Source organism: Scyliorhinus torazame, chromosome 19 (assembly GCF_047496885.1).
Source record: "Scyliorhinus torazame isolate Kashiwa2021f chromosome 19, sScyTor2.1, whole genome shotgun sequence".
NCBI classification, from domain to species: domain Eukaryota; kingdom Metazoa; phylum Chordata; class Chondrichthyes; order Carcharhiniformes; family Scyliorhinidae; genus Scyliorhinus; species Scyliorhinus torazame.
Genome location: NC_092725.1, coordinates 42,438,304 through 42,458,042, shown reverse-complemented (window position 1 = coordinate 42,458,042; position 19,739 = coordinate 42,438,304). Strand labels below are relative to the sequence as shown.

General features: G+C 49.4%; 1 protein-coding gene across 1 annotated transcript in view; it reads right to left on the bottom strand.

Annotated features, from left to right (window-relative positions):
* Nucleotides 1–19,739, bottom strand: part of LOC140396664 (lysine-specific demethylase 7B-like) — a 419,959-nt gene that overhangs the window by 312,489 nt on the left and 87,731 nt on the right. The window contains exon 10 of the mRNA XM_072485460.1: nt 5,887–5,976. Within this exon, the coding sequence (XP_072341561.1) occupies nt 5,887–5,976 (90 nt within the window). The remainder of the gene's footprint in view (nt 1–5,886; nt 5,977–19,739) is intronic.

The window sequence follows — 19,739 nt, the reverse complement described above, 5'->3', positions numbered from 1 at the left end:
GTAGGAAAGGGGACAAGGATGTCAGGCAGGCTTTCAGGGAGCTCGGATGGAAGCTCAGAACTAGAACAAACAGAGTTGTTATCTCTGGGTTGTTGCCCGTGCCACGTGATAGTGAGATGAGGAATAGGGAGAGAGAGCATTTAAACACGTGGCTACAGGGATGGTGCAGGCGGGAGGGTTTCAGATTTTTGGATAACTGGGGCTCTTTCTGGGGAAGGTGGGACCTCTACAGACAGGATGGTCTACATCTGAACCTGAGGGGCACAAATATCCTGGGGGGGAAATTTGTTAGTGCTCTTTGGGGGGGTTTATACTAATGCAGCAGGGGCATGGGAACCTGGATTGTAGTTTTAGGGTAAGGGAGAATGAGAGTATAGAGGTCAGGAGCACAGATTTGACGTCGCAGGAGGGGGCCAGCGTTCAGGTAGGTGGTTTGAAGTGTGTCTACTTCAATGCCAGGAGTATACGAAACAAGGTAGGGGAACTGGCAGCGTGGGTTGGTACCTGGGACTTCGATGTTGTGGCCATTTCGGAGACATGGATAGAGCAGGGACAGGAATGGATGTTGCAGGTTCCGGGGTTTAGGTGTTTTAGTAAGCTCAGAGAAGGAGGCAAAAGAGGGGGAGGTGTGGCGCTGCTAGTCAAGAGCAGTATTACGGTGGCGGAGAGGATGCTAGATGGGGACTCTTCTGCCGAGGTAGTATGGGCTGAAGTTAGAAACAGGAAAGGAGAGGTCACCCTGTTGGGAGTTTTTTTATAGGCCTCCTAATAGTTCTAGGGATGTAGAGGAAAGGATGGCGAAGATGATTCTGGATATGAGCGAAAGTAACAGGGTAGTTATTATGGGAGACTTTAACTTTCCAAATATTGACTGGAAAATATATAGTTCGAGTACAATAGATGGGTCGTTTTTTGTACAGTGTGTGCAGGAGGGTTTCCTGAAACAATATGTTGACAGGCCAACAAGAGGCGAGGCCACGTTGGATTTGGTTTTGGGTAATGAACCAGGCCAGGTGTTGGATTTGGAGGTAGGAGAGCACTTTGGGGACAGTGACCACAATTCGGTGACGTTTACGTTAATGATGGAAAGGGATAAGTATACACCGCAGGGCAAGAGTTATTGCTGGGGGAAGGGCAATTATGATGCCATTAGACGTGACTTGGGGGGGATAAGGTGGAGAAGTAGGCTGCAAGTGTTGGGCACACTGGATAAGTGGGGCTTGTTCAAGGATCAGCTACTGCGTGTTCTTGATAAGTATGTACCGGTCAGACAGGGAGGAAGGCGTCGAGCGAGGGAACCGTGGTTTACCAAGGAAGTGGAATCTCTTGTTAAGAGGAAGAAGAAGGCCTATGTGAAGATGAAGTGTGAAGTTTCGGTTGGGGCGATGGATAGTTACAAGGTAGCGAGGAAGGATCTAAAGAGAGAGCTAAGACGAGCAAGGAGGGGACATGAGAAGTATTTGGCAGGTAGGATCAAGGAAAACCCAAAAGCTTTCTATAGGTATGTCAGGAATAAGCGAATGACTAGGGAAAGAGTAAGACCAGTCAAGGACAGGGATGGGAAATTGTGTGTGGAGTCTGAAGAGATAGGCGAGATACTAAATGAATATTTTTCGTCAGTATTCACTCAGGAAAAAGATAATGTTGCTGAGGAGAATGCTGAGCCCCAGGCTAATAGAATAGATGGCATTGAGGTACGTAGGGAAGAGGTGTTGGCAATTCTGGACAGGCTGAAAATAGATAAGTCCCCGGGACCTGATGGGATTTATCCTAGGATTCTATGGGAGGCCAGGGAAGAGATTGCTGGACCTTTGGCTTTGATTTTTATGTCATCATTGGCTACAGGAATAGTGCCAGAGGACTGGAGGACAGCAAATGTGGTCCCTTTGTTCAAAAAGGGGAGCAGAGACAACCCCGGCAACTATAGACCGGTGAGCCTCACGTCTGTAGTGGGTAAAGTCTTGGAGGGGATTATAAGGGACAAGATTTATAATCATCTAGATAGGAATAATATGATCAGGGATAGTCAGCATGGCTTTGTGAAGGGTAGGTCATGCCTCACAAACCTTATTGAGTTCTTTGAGAAGGTGACTGAACAGGTAGATGAGGGTAGAGCAGTTGATGTGGTGTATATGGATTTCAGCAAAGCGTTTGATAAGGTTCCCCACGGTAGGCTATTGCAAAAAATACGGAGGCTGGGGATTGAGGGTGATTTAGAGATGTGGATCAGAAATTGGCTAGCTGAAAGAAGACAGAGGGTGGTGGTTGATGGGAAATGTTCAGAATGGAGTACAGTCACAAGTGGAGTACCACAAGGATCTGTTCTGGGGCCATTGCTGTTTGTCATTTTTATCAATGACCTAGAGGAAGGCGCAGAAGGGTGGGTGAGTAAATTTGCAGACTATACTAAAGTCGGTGGTGTTGTCGATAGTGTGGAAGGATGTAGCAGGTTACAGAGGGATATAGATAAGCTGCAGAGCTGGGCTGAGAGGTGGCAAATGGAGTTTAATGTAGAGAAGTGTGAGGTGATTCACTTTGGAAGGAATAACAGGAATGCGGAATATTTGGCTAATGGTAAAGTTCTTGAAAGTGTGGATGAGCAGAGGGATCTAGGTGTCCATGTACATAGATCCCTGAAAGTTGCCACCCAGGTTGATAGGGTTGTGAAGAAGGCCTATGGAGTGTTGGCCTTTATTGGTAGAGGGATTGAGTTCCGGAGTCGGGAGGTCATGTTGCAGCTGTACAGAACTCTGGTCCGGCCGCATTTGGAGTATTGCGTACAGTTCTGGTCACCGCATTATAGGAAGGACGTGGAGGCTTTGGAGCGGGTGCAGAGGAGATTTACCAGGATGTTGCCTGGTATGGAGGGAAAATCTTATGAGGAAAGGCTGACGGACTTGAGGTGGTTTTCGTTGGAGAGAAGAAGGTTAAGAGGAGACTTAATAGAGGCATACAAAATGATCAGGGGGTTGGATAGGGTGGACAGTGAGAGCCTTCTCACTGGATGGATATGGCTGGCACGAGGGGACATAACTTTAAACTGAGGGGTAATAGATATAGGACAGAGGTCAGAGGTAGGTTCTTTACGCAAAGAGTAGTGAGGCCGTGGAATGCCCTACCTGCTACAGTAGTGAACTCGCCAACATTGAGGGCATTTAAAAGTTTATTGGATAAACATATGGATGATAATGGCATAGTGTAGGTTAGATGGCTTTTGTTTCGGTGCAACATCGTGGGCCGAAGGGCCTGTACTGCGCTGTATTGTTCTATGTTCTATGTTCTATGTTCTATTTGGGATTGGACCAAGATTTGTGAATTGGGTAAAGCTACTATACAAGGAGCCGAGGGCGAGTGTCCACACAAACAACATCAGCTCGAGATACATTTCTCTCCACCGTGGGACTAGGCAGGGATGTCCTATGTCCCCCCCTGCTGTCTTCACTCGCGATTGAGCTATTGGCTATCGCATTAAGAAGTTCGGGGGTATGGAAAGGAATAGTGCGGGGGAGGTTAGAGCATAGGGTGTCCTTATATGCCGATGACATGCTGTTATACGTGTCGGAACCAAGTGTGTCGATAGGGGGAATATTGGTGCTGCTTCGAGTGTTTGGGTCTTTTTCGGGGTACAAGCCCGGGAGTGGGGGGGGGGGGGGGGGGTGGGGGGGGGCTCCGCAGGTACAACATTTCTAATTTGGTGGGAATAGTGAAAGCAGATCTGGCAAGGTGGGATGGTCTCCCTCTGTCACTGGCGGGTCGGGTTCAGGCGGTTAAAATGAATGTGTTGCCACGATTTCTGTTTATTTTTCAATGCCTGCCGAATTTCCTGCCAAAGGCTTTTTTCAGAGAGGTTGAGGGAAGGATTACGTCGTTCATATGGGGAGAAAAGGTGGCCAGAGTTAGAAAGGTGCTACTACAGAGGGGAAGGCAGGCAGGGGATATGGGTCTTCCGAACCTGATGTATTACTACTGGGCAGCGAATGTGGAGAAGGTGTGGAACTGGGTAAGTGAGGTTGATTCCCAGTGGGTCAGAATGGAGGAGAGTTTGTGCAGGGGCTCGGGACTGAAAGCACTAGCAACAGCGCCGCTCCCGATAGCCCCGGGGAAATACTGAGAGAGTCCGGTAATAATAGCTTCATTGTAAATTTGGAGGCAGTTTCGCCAACACTTCGGGTTGGGGGCAGGGTCAAGGGAAATGCCGATTCATGGGAACCACAGATTGGAGCCAGGGAGATGGGATGGAAATTTTCGGAAATGGGAGGAGAAGGGGATTAAGACACTAAAAGATTTGTTTCTTAGGGGTCAGTTTGCAGGATTGAAGGAGCTGGAAGCAAGGTATGGGCTGGAGCAGGGGGAAATGTTTAGATATATGTAGGTTCGAGATTTTGCTAGAAAGGAGATACAGAACTTCCTGGAGGAGCCGGCCTCCACATTGCTGGAGGAGGTGCTGACGACAGGGGGACTGGAGAAGGGGGTTGTGTCAGCGGTCAACGGAGCTATTTTGGAGGAGAAGGCACCGCTGGAAGGGATCAAAGCAAAGTGGGAGGAAGAGTTGGGAGAGGATATGGAGGTGGGGTTCTGGTGTGAGGTGCTCCGGAGAGTGAATGCCTCCACCTCGTGTGCGAGGTTAGGGCTGATACACCTGAAGGTGGTATACAGAGCACACCTCACGAGGATGAGCCGATTCTTCGAAGGAGTAGAAGATGCGTGTGAACGTTGCGGGAGGGGGGGGCCCCCGCTAACCACGTTCATATGTTTTGGTCCTGTCCCAAGCTAGAGGGTTACTGGAAGGTTTTTAGGATAATTTCTGAAGTGGTGCACGTGAAACTGTGCCTGGGCCCCTGGGGAGGCCATATTCGGAGTGTCGGACCAGCCAGGGTTGGAAACGGGTGCGGAGGCAGATGTTGTAGCCTTCGCCTCGTTGATCGCCCGAAGGCGGATCCTGTTGGGTTGGGGAGCAGTCTCTCCACCCTTTGCCCTGGCGTGGCTGGGGGATCTGTTGGAATTCTTGACTCTTGAGAAGGTTAAGTTTGAACTGAGGGGAAGGACAGAGGGGTTCCACAATTCATGGGCATTATTCATTATGCACTTTCAAGAACTGGATAACATCGAACATCAGGTTTTTTTTTGGGGGGGGGGGGCGATAGGTGATAATGGGTATTCCAGATTCCTTTTTGTCAGCTGTTCATTAAACATATAATTTAACATAGAATTTACAGTGCAGAAGGAGGCCATTCAGCCCATCGAGTCTGCACCGGCTCTTGGAAATTACCCAAGGTCAACACCTCCACCCTATCCCCATAACCCAGTACCCCACCCAACACTAAGGGCAATTTATCATGGCCAATCCACCTAACCTACACATCTTTGGACTGTGGGAGGAAACCGGAGCACCCGGAGGAAACCCACATACACACGGGGAGAACGTGCAGACTCCGCACAGACAGTGACCCAAGCCGGAATCGAACCTGGAACCCTGGAGCTGTGTGTGAAGCAATTGTGCTATCCACAATGCTACCGTGCTGCCCACAGTGTGAACATATGGGTGAATGTTTTGGTTTGGTGGGAGGATGGGATCGTTGTTATTGATATGGGGATTGACATATTTGTTACTGATTATTGTTGGTGTACATTGGGGAGAAAATGCGAAAAAGGAGAATAAATAAATATTTTTAAAAAGGGGCGTCTTGACAAATACATGTGTAGGATGGGAATAGAGGGATACAGACCCCGAAGTGTAGAAGGTTTTAGCTCAGAAGGGCAGCATGGGCAGCGCAGGCTTGGAGGGCTGAAGGGCCTTTGCCTGTGCTGTACTTTTCTTTGTTCATCAGTGGTAATTGCGATCAATGCTCCAAGAGGTCAAAGGAAGGTGTCAAAGGAAGGGGTTACCTCCACAAAGCGAATTTCCTTGCTGAGTTCTTTGATAAGTTGCCCTGGTCTGATATGATCTGGAATTTCGTACGTGCGCTCTATCAAGCCCTGGAGTCAAGACATGGATTGAAAGAGATTTTTAATGCAACACTCATGACAGTAACATTCAAAGCAAAATGTTCTCAAAAAGAAAACTTAAGTGATCTTAGTTGATTTCTGCTCTTGACCAAACTAAATGATATCCACCAAGGGAGCTGCATCTCTACCAGTTTATTTTACTTCTTTCCTGGAAAGTACAGTCTTACAACACCAGGTTAAAGTCCAACAGTTTGTTTCGAATTGTCATGATATGCAAACATGCAGCTAATGAACACACAGAATAGGACACGACCAATGAGCAGTCAGGACACTCAGGGCTGGTATCTCACTATAAAAAGGGATGAGGCACTCACACCCCTCCTCTTTCCACAGACCAACATCTACAGAGTGAGACAGGGTGTATCCTCAGCATCACACCCCAGCACGTGGCTTAGAGCAAGGCTGGTTCAGTTAGACTGAGTTACTTCATTTAGATTAGCAGTCAAACTCATTGAGAACTGTGCTAATAGTTCAATAAAACACATTGAACTCACTTCAAAGTCTGGAGCATCTTTTACTCAAAACTGCATCAAGTGGCAGCTTGTGTTATTCCAAATTACATAACACACGATACCAGCAGTCTGTCCAATCCAGATAGTTCAACTCCGCAAGATCCGTGACGACCAGCGAATGTGTACCGGCACAATGGAAAAGATTCCGGCTCCTCACCAGCTCAGGACCTCCGGCAATCTGTGCCAACTGGCAGACATTCAAGCAGAAATTTCAGCTTTCCGTCGAAGCATCAGACCTCAATGGTGCGTCTCATGCACGGAAGATAGCTCTTTTCCTCACCATAGCGGGTGATCACGCCTTGGAAATATTCAATTCCTTTCACTTCGCCGAAGACCAGGACAAGGCAAAGTTTCAGACCATCATGGACAAGTTTGACAGCCACTGTGAGGTGGACACCAACAAAATCTTCGAGCACTACATATTCAAGCAGCGATTGCAAGGTAAAGACAAATCCTTCAACTCATATTTAACTAACCATAGACTGCTAGCGCAATCCTGCAACTTCGGTGATATCACTGACTCCATGATCAGAGACCAAATAGTTTTTGGAGTTCACTCTGGTCCTCAGAGAGCAGTTACTGAAGATCAAGCATATGACCCTGCCAGTCGTGATTGAAACATGCAGTGCATGAGCATGCTGAAAATCGCTATTCCCAGTACAAAACGGCAGAAAATGATAAACTAGCAGAGGCGGAGTGTGCAGGCCATCTCCCGGGTGCAGCACCTCAACATGGACGAAAGCGGCCATTTTGCGCGCTCTTCCCGGAGCCTGACGCTTGTGCGATGCGAACGGGACAACAAAGTGGCCGAAACCCGCACTGCGCAGGTGCAGACGTCGGAGAATTGCACGGAGCATGTGCAACGACGCACGGAGCGTCAGGATGCCGATGTCATTACGTGTTCGAACGGTGGCACCGCCCATTTAGAGAAACACTGCCCTGCAAGAGGCAAACGCTGTTTAAACTGCGGGAAGCCAGGTCACTGTGCAGATCTGCACCACCAGTCAGGAGCCAGCGCTCCCAATTCAGACGACGGTGCATCCGGAGTGTGCAACAACGCCTACAGGAGTCTGATCCCGGCAGTGCAATGGATCCAGATGAAGAATGCCTGGTCAACGGCTCCCGTGTGGGCATTATTACAACGTGTGAATATGCCACATCAGACTCATCGCAAGTCCAGTCAATCCTAGCTGTGGATTCCGAGGACAAATGTCGAGCAGTGATGAAGGTCAACCACTGCCCCATCCAGTTCAAGCTGGACACTGGTGCCTCTGCCAACCTCCTCTCACAGGCAGACTTCAGACGCATTAAGAAGCCCCCCCACAGTCCTTCCAGCTGCCTGCAAGCTCCTGGATTACAACGGGAATGCCATCATGGCACTGGGATCTTGCTATCTGCGCGTATCCAACCGACACACACAAGCACGGTAACGCTTTGAAATTGTTAAGTCGGACAGGGCATCCCGACTAGGTGCGCATGCCTGCAAGCAGCTGAACCTCATTCAAAGGGTTCACACCACGACATCCTCCCATGCGGATCTTCAGGCCAGCATCGACGACATCCTCGCCCAGTATCCAGATGTGTTCAACAGGATCGGCACGCTGCCGTATAGATACAAGATTCTGCTACGACCTGATGCCAAGCCAGTGGTCCACGCACCACAACGTGTCCCTGCTCCACTGAGAGAGCGCCTGAAGGCACAGCTCAAGGATCTTCAGCAAAAAGGCATCATATCCAAGGTCACCGAACCGACTGACTGGGACAGCTCGATGGTGTGCGTAAAGAAGCCTTCGGGGGACCTGCGCATCTGCATTGATCCCAAGGATCTCAATAAGAATATAATGCGGGTACACTACCCCATCCCGAAGCGGGAGGAACTCACAAGTGGCACACACGTGCTTCTTCACCAAATTGGATGCATCACAGGGATTTTGGCAAATCCAGCTGGAATAGTCCAGTAGAAGGCTCTGCACCTTCAACACGCCTTTTGGCAGATACTGCTACAATTGCATGTCATTTGGCATCATCTCGGCATCGGAGATATTCCATCGCATCATGGAGCAGATGATGGAATTAAAGGGGTTCGTGTGTACGTGGGCAACATCATCATATGGTCCACGAGCCCTGAAGAATATGTGTCCCATCTCCAGAAGGTATTCCGCCTTGTACATGCCAAAGGCCGAAAGTTAAACAAGTCCAAATGTTGTTTTGGCACATCGATGCTCAAGTTCCTAGGCAACCAGATCTCACAGCATGGTGTGCACCCGGACACAGACAAAATCAAGGCCATCGAGGCAATGAAGGTCCCGGAGGACAAAAAGGCGGTGCTGCGCTTCTTTGGTATGGTCAATTTTCTGGGCAAGTTCATTCCAAACATGGCCACACACACCACGGCCCTACGCAACCTGGTGAAAAAGTCAACTGCCTTTGAGTGGAAGGCGGCACACCAGACAGAGTGGCTGGAGCTGAAAGCCAAGCTCGCCACTGCACCAGTCCTGGCATTCTTCGACCCAGACTGGGAGACAAAGATATCCACAGATGCGAGCCAGGATGGCATCGGTGTGGTGTTGCTTCAACGAGATGACACATCATCCTGGGCACCAGTAGTCTACGCATCAAGGCGATGACGCCCACTGAAACCAGATATGCTCAGATTGAGAAGGAGTGCCTGGGTCTTCTCACTGGCATCCTCAAATTTCATGATGTCTATGGCCTGCCGACATTCACTGTCGAGACAGATCATAGGCCTCTAGTCCACATCATCCACAAGGATCTGAACGACATGACGCCTCGGTTGCAGAGAATCCTGCTTAAACTTCGGAAGTATGACTTCGACTTTGCAACACACCTGGCAAGGAGCTCATCATCGCCGATGCATTGTCCCGCTCCGTCACCTCGCCCAGTGAGCCGCTGGAGATCATCCAGCACATCGAATCGCAGGTGAAGCTGTGTGCTAGCACTCTCCCAGCAACAGATGAGAAGGTAGTTCTCATCCGTGATGAGGCAGCCAAAGACCCCCTCTTGCAGCGCATCATCCACAACCTCACCAATGGCTGGCTTACAATGTGAAGGATGACCTGACGGTGATTGATGGTATCCTCCTCAAGCTGGACAGGATCGTCATTCTGCTCAGTCTCCAGAGCTTGGTGCTGCGCCAGATTCATGAGGGTCACCTGGGCATCGAGAAGTGCAGATGCAGAGCCCAGCAGGCTGTCTACTGGCCCGGCATCAGCCAGGACATCACGAACATGGTCCTGAACTGTGCTATCTGTCAGCGGTTCCAGCCAACACAGAGCAAGGAGACGCTCCAACAGCATGACATAGTGACCTCTCTGTGGTCCAAGGTTGGCATAGACCTCTTTCATGCGAATGGTCGCGACTACGTATTGATCATAGACTATTTTTCGAATTACCCCGAGGTGCTGAAGCTCCCGACCTCACCTCTCGGACCGCCATCAAAGCCTGTAAGGAGACGTTCTCAAGGCATGGCATCCCAATCACCGCCATGAGCGACAATGGCCTATGCTTTAGCAATCGAGAATGGTCCACGTTTGCCAGGTCATACAATTTCCAGCATGTCACCTCCAGTCCGCACTATCCACAGCCCAATGGAAAAGTCGAGAAAGGGGTGCACATTGTGAAACAGCTCATCTGCAAGGCCGCAGACTCTGCTTCCGACATACACCTTGCACTGCTCACGTACAGGGCGACTCCATTGTCCACTGGCATGTCACCGGCTCAACTCCTGATGCACAGGGACCTGTGGACGACGCTTCCAGCCATACACCTGTCCAACCTGGATCACCTCCCGGTGCTGCAGAAGATGCATCAACTCAGAGACCGTCAAAAGCAGGGCTATGCCCATGCCACCGATCTGGCCGTGCTATCCCCGGCAGACACAGTCAGGATCAAGATACCGGATGGTGGGTGGTCTACCCCAGCTGTCGTTGTTCTAATGTACGTATGGCTGATGGCTCCATCGTGCGAAGGAATTGACGGGCAATGCGCAAAGTTGCCTGCCCGCAACCACTTTCTCCTCCATTTCCATATGTTGAATTGCCACCTCCTGATACCTCGCACCACGAGGCCACCAGTCAGGTTTCCATCCTGCCTGTCAAGGCGCCTCCGCCACCTCTCCGGCGGTCGACCAGGATCAGACGCAAGCTTCAGAAACTGGACTCGTGAACGTTTGTTTTGTTTGCTCTGTTCTGTTGTCCTCCGTCAGTCACGTTAGACAGACTCATTCACATTCTCATATGCCAACAAAACATGAAAAAAAAGGAGAGATGTCATGATATGCAAACATGCAGCTGATGAACACATAGAATAGGACACGACCAATGAGCAGTCAGGACACTCAGGGCTGGTATCTCACTATAAAAGGGATGAGGCACTCACGCCCCTCCTCTTTCCACAGATCAACATCTACAGAGTGAGACAGGGTGTATCCTCAGCATCATACCCCAGCACGTGGCTTAGAGCAAGGCTGGTTCAGTTAGATTGAGTCACTTCATTTAGATTAGCAGAGAGTCGAACTCATTGAGAACTGTGCTAATAGTTCAATAAAACACATTGAACTAATTTCAAAGTCTGGAGCATCTTTTACTCAAAATTGCATCAAGTGGCAGCTTGTGTTATTCCAAATTACATAACACAACACGAATCATTAGCTTTTTAAAAAAATAATCTTTGTTGTTACAAGTAGGCTTACATTAACACTGCAATGAAGTTACTGTGAAAAGACCCGAGTGACCACTGAGGGAGAAATTCGAATGTCCAATTCACCTAACAAGCACGTCTTTCGGGACTTGTGGGAGGAAACCCACACAGGCACAGGGAGAATATGTAGTCAGCAATACCCTCCATCAGAGAGTAGTCTAATGGGGCGGCAACTGGCAGGTTGGATTGGTCCTGTAGCTTGTGGAAAGATAAACTTGGGCAATTTTTCACATTATCAGGTAGATGCCAGTGTTGTAACAATACTGGAACAGCTTGACTCGGGGCACAGCTAGTTCTGCAGCAAAGGTCTTCAGTACTACTGTGGGAATATTGTCAGGGCCCATCGTCTTTGCAGTATCCAGTGCCTTCAGATGTTTCTTAGTATTATATGAATTAGCTGAAAAGGGACATCTATGATCTCATATACTTTCCTAATTATCCTCGCAAAATAGATGCAAGGGGTCATTAACAATGACAGATTGAATGGCCAGTTTCATTGTCTACATAATATTTCCTGACACCTTCAAAGATTAATGCATGCGAAATTCAAAGTCACACTTTTTAGAACTGTGCTATTTAATCATAATTATCTCTCCCAATGCTAAAATGAATCACACTTCGGTTAAATTTTACTCGTCAGCTGTCTGCACATCTTGCATGCTATTTTCAACTTAAGCAAGGAGTCAGGAGGGCTAGAAGGGGTCACGAAAAGTCATTGGCAAATAGGGTTAAGGAAAATCCCTATTTGGGATTTTTACACGTACATAAAAAGCAAGAGGGTAGCCAGGGAAAGGTTTGGCCCACTGAAGGATAGGCAAGGGAATCTATGTGTGGAGCCTGAGGAAATGGGTGAGGTACTAAATGAATACTTTGCATCAGTATTCACCAAAGAGAAAGAATTGGTGGATGTTGAGTCTGCAGAAGGGTGTGTAGATAGCCTGGGTCACATTGAGATCCAAAAACACGAGGTGTTGGGAGTCTTGAAAAATATTAAGGTAGAGAAGTCCCCAGGGCCTGATGGGATCTACCCCAGAATACTGAAGGAGGCTGGAGAGGAAATTGCTGAGGCCTTGACAGAAACCTTTGGATCCTCACTGTCTTCAAGTGATGTCCCGGAGGACTGGAGAATAGCCAATGTTTAAGAAGGGTAGCAAGGATAATCCAGGGAACTACAGGCCGGTGAGCCTTATGTCAGTGGTAGGGAAATTACTGCAGAGAATTCTTCGAGACAGGATCTACTCCCATTGGGAAGCAAATGGACGTATTAGTGAGAGGCAGCATGGTTTTGTGAAGGGGAGGTCGTGTCTCACTAACTTGATAAGAGTTTTACGAAGAGGTCACAAAGATGACTGATGCAGGTAGGGCAGTGGATGTTGTCTATATGGACTTCAGTAAGGCCCTTGACAAGGTCCTTCATGTTAGACTGGGACAAAAGGTGAAGTCACACGGGATCAGGGGTGAGCTGGCAAGGTGGATACAGAACTGGCTAGGTCATAGAAGGCAGAGAGTAGCAATGGAAGGATGCATTTCTCATTGGAGGGCTGTGACCAGTGGTGTTCCACAGGGATCAGTGCTGGGACCTTTGCTGTTCACAGTATATATAAATGATTTGGAGGAAAATGTAACTGGTCTGATTAGTAAGTTTGCAGACGACACAAAGGTTGGTGGAATTGCGGATAGCGATGAGGACTGTCAGAGGATATAGCAGGATTTAGATTGTTTGGAGACTTGGGCGGAGAGATGGCAGATGGCGTTTAATCCGGACAAATGTGAGGTAATGCATTTTGGAAGGTCTAATGCAGGTAGGGAATATACAGTGAATGGTAGAGCCCTCAAGAGTATTGAAAGTCAGAGAGATCTAGGTGTACAGGTCCACAGGTCACTGAAAGGGGCAGCACAGGTGGAGAAGGTAGTCAAGAAGGCATATGGCATGCTTGCCTTCATTGGCCGGGGCATTGAATATAAGAATTGGCAAGTCATGTTGCAGCTGTATAGAACCTTAGTTAGGCTACACTTGGAGTATAGTGTTCAATTCTGGTCGCCGCACTACCAGAAGGATGTGGAGGCTTTAAAGAGGGTGTAGAAAAGATTTACCAGGATGTTGCCTGGCATGGAGGGCATTAGCTATGAGGAGCAGTTGAATAAACTCGGTTTGTTCTCACTGGAGCGACGGAGGTTGAGAGGCAACCTGATAGAGGTCGACAAAATTATGAGGGGCATAGACAGAGTGGATAGTCAGCGGCTTTTCCCCGGGGTAGAGGGGTCAATTATTAGGGGGCATAGGTTTACGGTGCGAGGGGCAAGGTTTAGAGTAGATGTACGAGGCACATATTTTTTTTTTATTTTTTATTTTTTTTAAACGCAGGAGGATAGTGGGTGCCTGGAACTCGCTGCCGGAGGAGGTGGTGGAAGCAGGGACGATAGTGACATTTAAAAGGGCATCTTGACGACTTAGGAGGAGAAAGTGGCCGGATTGCAGTGGATCCTTTAGAACAGCGGCAAGGAAGGCAAGCAAAAACCAAGATGGCGTCGGAAGGTGGCAGTTTAACATGGAGCCCTGAACAACAAGAGTTCTTGAAATGCTGTGTGGAAGAGCTCAAAAAGGAAATGAAGAAAGAGCTGTTGGCCCCGATACTACAGGCGATCGAAGGGCTAAAGGAGGAACAAAAGACCCAGGAGCGGGAGCTTCGGGTCGTGAAGGCAAAGGCAGCCGAGAATGAGGACGACATACAGGGCCTGGTGGTGAAGACGGAGACGCATGAGGCACATCAGAAACGATGTGTGGAAAGGTTGGAGGCACTGGAGAACAACGCAAGGAGGAACAACCTGAGGATTCTTGGTCTTCCTGAAGGTGCGGAGTGAGCGGACGTCGGGGCATATGTGAGCACGATGCTGCACTCGTTAATGGGAGCGGAGGCCCCGGCGGGTCCGTTGGAGGTGGAGGGAGCATACCGAGTGATGGCGCGAGGACCGAGAGCAGGAGAAATTCCCAGAGCCATAGTGGTGAGATTCCTCCGGTTTAAGGATAGAGAAATGGTCCTTAGATGGGCAAAGAAAACTCGGAGCAGTAAATGGGAGAACGCGGTGATCCGCGTTTATCAAGACTGGAGTGCGGAGGTGGCGAGAAGGAGGGCGAGCTTTAATCGGGCCAAGGCGGTGCTTCATAAAAAGATAAAATTTGGAATGCTGCAACCGGCAAGACTGTGGGTCACATATCGAGGGAGGCACCACTACTTTGAGACGGCGGATGAAGCGTGGACTTTTATTGTGGAAGAAAAACTGGAATGAGCGGGTTATTAAAAAGAACGTTTGAACAAAGTGATGGGGCGAATGTGGGGGGCGAATGTGGGGGGTTAAAAAGGGGGGAAAGAGGAGTTTTATGTACTAATCCTGTGATGTGGTAACTTTTCTCTCTTCCACAGGTGGTGATGGGGGGAGGGGGTGAGGTGGAGGAGATGGGGCGTTGGCCATTGGGGGCGGGGCCAAGGGAGAAGCGCGGGCTTGGTTCCCGCGCTATGATAATCATGGCGGGAATAGAGAAGCAGGAAGGAGGGGGCGTCGCACGGTGCGAGCCGAGGTCACGGGGGGAAGCCGAGGTCGGCCAGAGTTTGCTGACTTCTGGGAGCAACATGGGGGTGGAGTAATTACGCCAGCGGGGGCTCTCGCGGGGGGGGGGGGGAGGGGGGAATTACTGGGTTGCTGCTGCTGGGGAGAGGGGGGAGCTGGTATGGGAGGGGATGGGCGGGGGGGCACCGCCTGGGGGAGATACAGCTGCGTGGGAACCGGGTGAGCAGCTGGAAAAAGGGGATGGCTAATCGACAAGGGGGGGGGGGTAGGAAGCCCCCCAACCCGGCTGATCACGTGGAACTTGAGGGCTGAACGGGCCGATAAAGAGGGCACGGGTACTCGCACACCTTAAGAAACTTAAGGCAGATGTGGTTATGCTCCAGGAAACGCACCTGAAACTGATAGACCAGGTTAGGCTACGCAAAGGATGGGTGGGGCAGGTGTTCCATTCGGGGCTAGATGCGAAAAACAGGGGGGTGGCTATATTAGTGGGGAAGCGGGTAATGTTCGAGGCAAAGACTATAGTGGCGGATAACGGGGGCAGATACGTGATGGTGAGTGGCAAACTACAGGTGGCGGAAAGCGTCATAGATCGCAGTTATGTAAATGTGGTCACACCCAAGGTGCAGGCAGAGAAATGGGTGACCACCAGAAAGGGCAGGCAGTCAGTGCAGGAATCCCCTGTGGTTGTCCCCCTCTCGAACAGATATACCCCTTTGGATACTGTCGGGGGGGATAGCCTATCAGGGGAAAACAGCAGCAGCCAGAGCAGTGGCACCACGGCTGGCTCTGATGTTCAGAAGGGAGGATCAAAGCGCAGAAGAGTAATAGTAATAGGGGACTCTATAGTAAGGGGCACAGATAGGCGCTTCTGTGGACGTGAAAGAGACTCCAGGATGGTATGTTGCCTCCCTGGTGCCAGGGTCCAGGATGTCTCCGAACGGGTAGAGGGAATCCTGAAGGGGGAGGGCAAACAGGCAGAGGTCGTTGTACATATTGGTACTAACGACATAGGCAGGAAGGGGCATGAGGTCCTGCAGCAGGAGTTCAGGGAGCTAGGCAGAAAGTTAAAAGACAGGACCTCGAGGGTTGTAATCTCGGGATTACTCCCTGTGCCACGTGCCAGTGAGGCTAGAAATAGGAAGATAGAGCAGACAAACACGTGGCTAAACAGCTGGTGTAGGAGGGAGGGTTTCCGTTTTCTGGACCACTGGGAGCTCTTCCGGGGCAGGTGTGACCTGTATAAGATGGACGGGTTGCATCTAAACCGGAGAGGCATAAATATCCTGGCCGCGAGGTTTGCTAGTGTCACACGGGAGGGTTTAAACTAGTATGGCAGGGGGGTGGGTACGGGAGCAATAGGTCAGAAGGTGAGAGCATTGAGGGAGAACTAGGGAATAGGGACAGTGTGGCTCTGAGGCAGAGCAGACGGGGAAAAGTTGCTGAACACAGCGGGTCTGGTGGCCTGAAGTGCATATGTTTTAATGCAAGGAGCATTACGGGTAAGGCAGATGAACTTAGAGCTTGGATTACTACTTGGAACTATGATGTTATTGCCATTACAGAGACCTGGTTGAGGGAAGGGCAGGATTGGCAGCTAAACGTTCCAGGATTTAGATGTTTCAGGCGGGATAGAGGGGGATGTAAAAGGGGAGGCGGAGTTGCGCTACTTGTTCGGGAGAATATCACAGCTATACTGCGAGAGGACACCTCAGAGGGCAGTGAGGCTATATGGGTAGAGATCAGGAATAAGAAGGGTGCAGTCACAATGTTGGGGGTATACTACAGGCCTCCCAACAGCCAGCGGGAGATAGAGGAGCAGATAGGTAGACAGATTTTGGAAAAGAGTAAAAACAACAGGGTTGTGGTGATGGGAGACTTCAACTTCCCCAATATTGACTGGGACTCACTTAGTGCCAGGGGCTTAGACGGGGCGGAGTTTGTAAGGAGCATCCAGGAGGGCTTCTTAAAACAATATGTAAACAGTCCAACTAGGGAAGGGGCGGTACTGGACCTGGTATTGGGGAATGAGCCCGGCCAGGTGGTAGATGTTTCAGTAGGGGAGCATTTCGGTAACAGTGACCACAATTCAGTAAGTTTTAAAGTACTGGTGGACAAGGATAAGAGTGGTCCGAGGATGAATGTGCTAAATTGGGGGAAGGCTAATTATAACAATATTAGGCGGGAACTGAAGAACATAGATTGGGGGCGGATGTTTGAGGGCAAATCAACATCTGACATGTGGGAGGCTTTCAAGTGTCAGTTGAAAGGAATACAGGACAGGCATGTTCCTGTGAGGAAGAAAGATAAATACGGCAATTTTCGGGAACCTTGGATGACGAGTGATATTGTAGGCCTCGTCAAAAAGAAAAAGGAGGCATTTGTCAGGGTTAAAAGGCTGGGAACAGACGAAGCCTGTGTGGCATATAAGGAAAGTAGGAAGGAACTTAAGCAAGGAGTCAGGAGGGCTAGAAGGGGTCATGAAAAGTCATTGGCAAATAGGGTTAAGGAAAATCCCAAGGCTTTTTACACATACATAAAAAGCAAGAGGGTAGCCAGGGAAAGGGTTGGCCCACTGAAGGATAGGCAAGGGAATCTATGTGTGGAGCCTGAGGAAATGGGCGAGGTACTAAATGAATACTTTGCATCAGTATTCACCAAAGAGAAGGAATTGGTAGATGTTGAGTCTGGAGAAGGGGGTGTAGATCGCCTGGGTCACATTGTCATCCAAAAAGACGAGGTGTTGGGTGTCTTAAAAAATATTAAGGTAGATAAGTCCCCAGGGCCTGATGGGATCTACCCCAGAATACTGAAGGAGGCTGGAGAGGAAATTGCTGAGGCCTTGACAGAAATCTTTGGATCCTCGCTGTCTTCAGGGGATGTCCCGGAGGACTGGAGAATAGCCAATGTTGTTCCTCTGTTTAAGAAGGGTAGCAAGGATAATCCCGGGAGCCTTACTTCAGTGGTAGGGAAATTACTGGAGAGAATTCTTCGAGCCAGGATCTACTCCCATTTGGAAGCAAATGGACGTATTAGTGAGAGGCAGCACGGTTTTGTGAAGGGGAGGTCGTGTCTCACTAACTTGATAGAGTTTTTCGAGGAGGTCACTAAGATGATTGATGCAGGTAGGGCAGTAGATGTTGTCTATATGGACTTCAGTAAGGCCTTTGACAAGGTCCCTCATGGTAGACTAGTACAAAAGGTGAAGTCACACGGGATCAGGGGTGAACTGGCAAGGTGGATACAGAACTGGCTAGGCCATAGAAGGCAGAGGGTAGCAATGGAGGGATGCTTTTCTAATTGGAGGGCTGTGACCAGTGGTGTTCCACAGGGATCAGTGCTGGGACCTTTGCTCTTTGTAGTATATATAAATGATTTGGAGGAAAATGTAACTGGTCTGATTAGTAAGTTTGCAGACGACACAAAGGTTGGTGGAATTGCGGATAGCGATGAGGACTGTCTGAGGATACAGCAGGATTTAGATTGTCTGGAGACTTGGGCGGAGAGATGGCAGATGGAGTTTAATCCGGACAAATGTGAGGTAATGCATTTTGGAAGGTCTAATGCAGGTAGGGAATATACAGTGAATGGTAGAACCCTCAAGAGTATTGAAAGTCAAAGAGATCTAGGAGTACAGGTCCACAGGTCATTGAAAGGGGCAACACAGGTGGAGAAGGTAGTCAAGAAGGCATACGGCATGCTTGCCTTCATTGGCCGGGGCATTGAGTATAAGAATTGGCAAGTCATGTTGCAGCTGTATAGAACCTTAGTTAGGCCACACTTGGAGTATAGTGTTCAATTCTGGTCGCCACACTACCAGAAGGATGTGGAGGCTTTAGAGAGGGTGCAGAAGAGATTTACCAGAATGTTGCCTGGTATGGAGGGCATAAGCTATGAGGAGCGATTGAATAAACTCGGTTTGTTCTCACTGGAACGAAGGAGGCTGAGGGGCGACCTGATAGAGGTATACAAAATTATGAGGGGCATAGACAGAGTGGATAGTCAGAGGCTTTTCCCCAGGGGAGAGGGGTCAATTACTAGGGGGCATAGGTTTAAGGTGAGAGGGGCAAGGTTTAGAGTAGATGTACGAGGCAAGTTTTTTACGCAGAGGGTAGTGGGTGCCTGGAACTCACTACCGGTGGAGGTAGTGGAAGCAGGGACGATAGGGACATTTAAGGGGCATCTTGACAAATATATGAATAGGATGGGAATAGAAGGATACGGACCCAGGAAGTGTAGAAGATTGTAGTTTAGTCGGGCAGTATGGTCGGCACGGGCTTGGAGGGCCGAAGGGCCTGTTCCTGTGCTGTACATTTCTTTGTTCTTTGTACAGGGGGAGACGGTGGTTTTGGTAAACGTATATGCCCCGAACTGGGATGATGCCAATTTTATGAGGCGGATGCTAGGACGCATTCCGGACCTAGAGATGGGAAAGCTGATAATGGGGGGGAGATTTTAATATGGTGTTGGAACCAGGGCTGGATAGGTCGAAGTCCAGGACTGGAAGGAGGCCGGCAGCAGCCAAGGTACTTAAAGATTTTATGGAGCAGATGGGAGGTGTAGACCCGTGGAGATTTAGCAGACCTAGGAGTAAGGAGTTCTCGTTTTTCTCCTATGTCCATAAAGTCTACTCGCGAATAGACTTTTTTGTGCTGGGAAGGGCGTTGATCCCGAAGGTGAGGGGAACGGAGTATACGGCTATAGCCATTTCGGATCACGCTCCACACTGGGTAGACTTGGAGATAGGGGAGGAAACAGGAGGGCGCCCAGCCTGGAGAATGGACATGGGACTAATGGCAGATGAGGGGGGTGTCTAAGGGTGAGGGGGTGCATTGAAAAGTACTTGGAACTCAATGATAATGGGGAGGGCCAGGTGGGAGTGGTCTGGGAGACGTTGAAGGCGGTGGTTAGAGGGGAGCTGATATCAATAAGGGC